This window comes from Erpetoichthys calabaricus, chromosome 17 (genome assembly GCF_900747795.2).
Source record: "Erpetoichthys calabaricus chromosome 17, fErpCal1.3, whole genome shotgun sequence".
Taxonomy (NCBI): Eukaryota; Metazoa; Chordata; class Cladistia; order Polypteriformes; family Polypteridae; genus Erpetoichthys; species Erpetoichthys calabaricus.
Window position 1 is genome coordinate 90816722 of NC_041410.2, and position 6762 is coordinate 90823483.

Here is a 6762-nt window from a genome sequence, read left to right on the forward strand (position 1 = left end):
ACAAACTTTACAAAAAAAACCAAACGCATGCACGCGGTACGCCATTCGTGACAACTGCTGCCTTTAATGTACAAAGATCAGCGAATTAAACCATTTGCAAAGGAAGACGCGCAGGCAGAATTAGAAGAAGGGGGTCAACTTCTAGTGCCGCATATAATGGCGAGCCTTTCTGAGTTGTAGCAACTAGGCCAATTAGTTGTCTCTTCTCCGAATGTTAGCCATGGATATGTCATTTTTAAAGGAACAAATTACTTTTAAAAATGTACAGTGCTAGCAATTTTCATAGCATCGCTTTGATCTTCATGAGAAGCGAAGGATTAAATAATATCGCACATGCATGGAGAATCTAACATGAATCAGATTGATGAGGAATGGAGATGAAATGCTGAATATTTCAAAGGGTATTATAAAAAAAAAAAAAAAAAGAGAGAGTAAAGAGATACAACTGATAGTTCAGCAGAAAGGCTCTTTATCTAAGGTATCCATTTTAAGTTTGGCACTGGCAGCTAAATGCCGGTGATTTATAATTTAATGTTTGAAAATCTTTAAACTGACAAAAGTGATAAGTGAAGATCCTTACAAATGTCAGCTTTTAGCGCCTGCTCATTAGACGACACCTCGGAGGACTCTGAATAGAGCCCCCCCCCAAACCGCCATATTGACTGGAAAGGGTTGGCTCAAGTTGTGAACCCTCTGCTCCCCACGACACCGCTATTACAACAATGGAGATATGAACAGTTCCATTTTGTTTGTTTTGCTAACTGGAGCTCAGGCAGGTGAAGTGACTTACTCAGGGTGACAGAGTGTCAAGAGTGGAGCTGCCACTCAGCGGGGGCCAAACGTATGCAGCTGACATGGACTGCTCAGCCAATCACAGCGCAGCAGGGCGGCCAGTGCCTTGGAGATCAGGGTTTGATTCCCAGGTGGGGAGAAGGCTATAGTTTTGTTCCTTTTATTAACCATAAAAGGACGTTAAATTTTATAAGAAAAAAAGCCTTAAAACCTTCATTCCCCTTTTTTTAAATCAGAAAAGTATGTTAAATTAGATTTTAAAAAGCCATAAGAGTTAAATAAATAGATGGTACGCACAGCCAGTCAATCAAAACCATGGCATTTTCTTACTGCAAAAGGTCAGTTTTCATTTTTTTTTATGTTTTAAGGTCTTAAGAAATAAATTAAATGACATGCGAGTCATCTATTTGTTTTTAATTTCACAGAAGTCTGTGGGATGTTCTGTCGACAGAGAGACAGACAGATAGACAACTATATTATATTATAAATAGACAGTAGTAGGCAAGATTAAAAATGTAGGTAGATTAACAAGAGACTCATTAAGGAAAGATGGACAGATGGTATAGCAGGCATGATTAGATAGATAGATAGATAGATAGATAGATAGATAGATAGATAGATAGATAGATAGATAGATAGATAGATAGATAGATAGATAGATAGATAGATAGATAGATAGATAGATAGATAGATAGATAGATAGATAGATAGATAGATAGATAGATAGATAGATAGATAGATAGATAGATAGATATACAAGATTAAAACTTTAGATAGATTAATAAGAAAGGTATTGTATAGGCTGCAGTGGGTTGGCACCCTGCCCGGAATTGGTTCCTGCCTTGTGGCCTGTGTTGGCTGGGATTGGCTCCAGCAGACCCCCGTGACCCTGTGTTCGGATTCAGCGGGTTGGTAAATGGACGGATGGATGGATGGTATTGTATAGGATAGACAGATAGGTAGATAGATAGATAGTGTAGTAGGCAAGATTACAAATTTAGATAAATTAACAAAGAAACGCATAATGGGTAGCTAAATGGTATAGTAGACTAGATTAAAAATTCAGATGAGCATCAGTATGCTTTGCTTTGCACTCTGGGAACCAAGTTACCCGAACTATTTCAGTAATTATTTACCACTCTGATGCCGGTATCTCCGGTCATAAAATAGGTCATTAAGATAGCAATTGATGAGAAGAATTCATAATGAATTGCAGAATTACTATATTTGAGGATTCCTCTAGAGCACCTCTTTCTCTCGCACAATTTGGCTCAAAAACTAATCAGCACATCATCCTCTCATAACAGTCGAGTTTGGTATTTTTCTGTCCAGCCGTTTTAGCTCTAGACTGTCCTCAAGAAACTGTGACACACACACACACCCTTCATCGAGATGTCAATGTTTTCGGCATCAGGGGATGCTAAAATGTCGAGATCCGTTGAAAACTGGAAATCAAAATTTTTGCTGAATCTAAAGCTTTCACTCTTCCCCATATACAATAGGCTATGGTGAGGAGAGCGTAAAGAAACAATTTGATACATTAACAAGAAACTCATATAGGATAGATAGATAGTATAGTAGGCAGGATTAAACATTTAGATAGATTAACAAGAAACTCATATAAGATAGATAGATAGATAGATAGATAGATAGATAGATAGATAGATAGATAGATAGATAGATAGATAGATAGATAGATAGATAGATAGATAGATAGATAGATAGATAGATAGATAGATAGATAGATAGATAGATAGATCTACATATTACAGTATTATCTTTGAGCCTAAATTAACACATTATATATTTTAAACTGAGCAATTTTGAATGGGAAACGAATTAAGGAGTTTTAGCTAAGTACTCCGTGTCGTCCGCACACTCAGAGTTTGAAGTCCAATGCCTTGGCCACTATTGTCCCACTGTCTGCTCCAATTAGATTTAGAGGTTCATTGGGTCGACATTGACATATAGTTACGCCAGCACCATAAGCAGTCCTTGGGCCTGAAGGGGTCTGCTTGTTCTCACTTCTGCATGGGCTCCCTCTGTGGACCACAGAAGTATAAAGTTGTGCTGTTAGGTTAATTGGCCCAGTTGGCTGTAGGTGCCCTGTGATGAACTTGGGTCGTATCCCACTTTAGTGTCCTGCCAAGATAGACTCCAGCTGCTTGAACCCAGAAAGTTGCTGAACGGGCTCAGAAAGTATAATTGATGATTTTATGACCGACCATGCACTGTCCATAAGGGTGTTCTTTAGGAAACAAAATTAGAAATACAGTATGTCCTGACATCCCAGGATGTGCTATTCTCCTTCTGTTATTATAAAACTAAACCAAAAGTTCCATCCCTGCTTGCTTTGCCTGTCCATTCTGTTTCACCAAATCTTTCATAATGTTGGGTGGTCTATGGATAAGCAGACTCCGAAGACTCAACTTATGATGATTTCATATGCAGCAGTAATTGAAATACTAATATAACTTCCTTAAACCTGCTTAATGCCTTACAGAGCCTATTCTGGCAGCATCAGACACCACGTTCTTGGGCAAGATGTCAGTCCATCCCAGGGCACACTCACGCATACGCTGGGCCAATTTATAATTGTCAATTCAACCTGCAAGATGCACGTTTTTAGGGTGGGAGCACCTGAAGGAAAACACAAACAGAAGACGCAGAAAAGAAAGGGGCAAAGAATTCAAGCTGAGGTTTGAGAGGAAGCCATGCGCACCAGCAGGCCACCAAGTGTTGCACGACAGATGGCCAAGTCTTCTTCTAAAAATGGAATCGAAAAGGATGAAAAAATTATCCACAACCCACAAGCAAAAATTCTATTGGAAATCATTTGTTATTTAACTCCATCACTTGACATTGGACGGTTGAGGAATTAAAATAAACTGTTGCCAAACATTGTGGCCAAATCTGCTAGAGATATTTTAAATGGATATGACAGAGCCTGCAAACAAAACTAAAAAGTTATGCTGTCATAAGAGAGAGAAAGAGAGAGATGATAAAACCTTTAAGATTTTTACAAAAAAAAACTTGTCACGCCATGGGATCATCTACCCGGGGGCTCTGTTAAGGTAAGTGATACCATGCCCGGGCAAGAGGGGGCACTGTCCATAATAGAATCTTCTAGTCTGCCTGCAGTTCTGACAAGGCATCTAGAGAGAAGTTCCACCCACGATACCCAAAGCAAGCCACGCCCCCTTCTGCTTTTATGGGTATCGTGGGAGGGGTTACTCGACTTCTCTGGATGCCTTCTCGTGATTGGTCGAGTATTGCACAGGAGGCCTCACCCATTTCTTTCTTGTCCCCCATCCCCAATGTCAGCTCAGCACTCATAACACTTCAGAACACAGAGAGACACTTTGGTTATTCTATGAAAATCTTAAAATGCAGCCTCTTACACTTCTCTCCATCTTGATGAGCGACACATTGTTCTGCGGGCTGATCTGCCAGGCATTTTTCATAAAAAAACCAATGGCACTGGTGTACCTGTCCGCTGTAGGCGTAAACTTTTTAAAGGTGCACTTAGTCATCCGAACGGGGCCATCGTAGATCTGGAAGCCTCGAATTGGAAAAGTCCTGCGGAAACATTCAACGTTTGTTCTATTTTAACACTTTGGAAAAGGACTGCAATTAAAAAGCAAAATAAGTAAACACATAACAAATAGTCAATACGGGCAAAGTAAAATAGAGCATCTGCAAGCCCCTCGGGGTGGTCTCCTTCTACTTGATACCACCCTGAACTAGATTAAGCAAATTCAATAATAGATGGATGGACAGAGCATAAGAGCATGCCTAGCGGAAATATCAGTTAGGTAGAAAGTTTAAGATACGCTACCTGAATATCACTGAATATGCAGGATCAACCCAAATGACCCCGTCCAGCCATTAACCTTCATTAACTTGGCAGCTTTTGCCCTATTATGCCCTTTACGGCAGGAGTTTACATCACACTAACTGACACTCAACCATTTAAGAACCTCCGACTGGTCGGATGGCTTGTGTGAACGTGTGGAAATTTACAAAGTCCATGTTGAAGGCACCTCGACCTACAATTGAAATGGTGGTCCTGGAAGCAGTGCCCTGATATAAGCAGGTATTCCATTTCTACATGGCAACCGCATGATGACAAGACAAGTGTCCGGCCGGGACACCTTTATAATGGAATGGTGGACAGAGACCACAACCCAGCCCCATGGGGGTGTCCTTGTGCTTCCCGCCCAGTACAACAGGTGGCAGCAGCTCACATATACACACCTGGCAGGGCTGCATGGAAATTGGAGTCCTAATGGGCAGGGTGGGGGTCTCATGGGTTCATTTAAGGGAGGCTCCGCCCGGACCTGGAAGTGCTGCCCAGATACAATGTTTACAGCATTGGAGGTACTCAAGGGTCCCGTATAAAGGAAGCCACTCCACCTCATTTGGGGGAGTCAGAGTCGGGGAGAGGAAGAGGACGAAACTCACTGAGGACGACTGGAGGAGAGGGAAGAGAGACGGAGAGAACAAAGAAGAATTGTTCTTGTGCAACCTTTGGAGAAGCCTTGTGTAGTTTTAGTTGTGTGTGGGGTGCTGCAACACCCCCTAGTGGTCACACTGGATGAGGCAGGATCAATAATGAAATAAGCAGAACGAGTGACTTGTTGAGGATCATTCAGTGAGCTGGTGGCTATCACTGAACTGCTAAACCGATGAATTCCTGTCTAATCGGTATTGACTCCTCAAAGCCAGCATTCACCTATAAAGCCAATGATCTATGCTTCAACCCATCCATTTGTCTGACCCTCCCAAAAATCCAGGCACTTGGGGGTCCAGTGTCCAACTCAGCTGCTTAGAGTGAAATACGGGAGCCAAACCTGCAGGACACACCAGCAGTAGACACACTCACAAACTGAGTTATCCACCAGTTTTGATTCACCAATCACCTTAACCTACAGGAGGTAACCAGAGTGCCCACAGAAATCCCACACAGACTCGGGGAGATCACGCAGAACCCAAAAAGACCAAAATAATGATGCCAGTCCAGGCTCTGGAGCTGAAAAGTGACGATACCACCCTGTTGGCCAGCGCCTATTTTATGTTGTAACTTTAACTGACAAACTTCCATCCCTCCATTATCAAACCCACCTAATTCAAGTCAGAGTTGTGGGAGACTGGAGCCTATCCTGGCAGCACTGGGTACAAAGCAGATATTAAGTCTTGGGTGGGACGCTCATCCATTACAGGGTATTCCAGTACATATCAACACTTATAAAGGACTAGTTTAGGGTCACCAATTATCCTTTGGGATATGTGCCAAAAAAATCTGAGGAGCAAAAGGGGAACCCACCCATATGTGGAAAAACATGCAAACTCCACAGAGTCAGTGACCAAGATGGAATTGTGCTGACAAACTTCATTGTAACTAATCATCAGTCGTTCATAGACAAATGACTGCAGTGTTTTATCATCATGCAGATCTTACTTGTTCCGTGGTAATGTTCGGTTTTCTCCATTGGCACCTTCACCCCAGTAGCTGTTCAGCCCTCCATGGCACCCTACATTACTGCTCTCGCCAACAAAGATGGAATCTGTAACTTCCAGACTTGAGCCCTCATCTGTGGGAAAGGTCCCATCACTAAACGTAGACACAAATATGTAAAAGAAACATTTACACCTTGCTGGGTTTAACACTTTTAACATTTCTGCAACCCAGTCATCCATTCATTTTCACGAAGCAATTGAGGGTCGATAAAGCCCTTTAAGTTGTGACAATACACAACAGTCATCACGCTAACTGACACTCGAGTACTTAAGACTCCCTCAGTGGTCAGATGGCTTGTGTGAATGTGCGGATATTCATAAAGCCTGTGCAGAAGGCTCCTCAACCTACAACTGAAATGGGGGTCTTAGAGGTGACAGTCCTGATAGTAGGAGTCAGCACCCCATCCAGTGTTGGTTTTGACATCACAATGTAAGTTAAAGTTCAAGTGG

General features: G+C 42.0%; 2 protein-coding genes across 8 annotated transcripts in view; both read right to left on the minus strand.

The window, feature by feature from the left end:
- LOC114644327 (cell migration-inducing and hyaluronan-binding protein) overlaps positions 1-6762 on the minus strand; it is a 264051-nt gene that overhangs the window by 196256 nt on the left and 61033 nt on the right. The window lies entirely within an intron of this gene.
- The window catches only part of LOC114644328 (cell surface hyaluronidase-like), a 136815-nt gene that overhangs the window by 69311 nt on the left and 60742 nt on the right, over positions 1-6762 (minus strand). For all 7 annotated transcript variants that reach the window (XM_051920416.1, XM_051920419.1, XM_051920423.1 and 4 more), the window contains 2 exons: positions 6254-6406; positions 4194-4371 (listed from right to left, as the gene is read on the minus strand). In XM_051920416.1, the coding sequence (XP_051776376.1) occupies positions 4194-4371; positions 6254-6406 (331 nt within the window). The remainder of the gene's footprint in view (positions 1-4193; positions 4372-6253; positions 6407-6762) is intronic.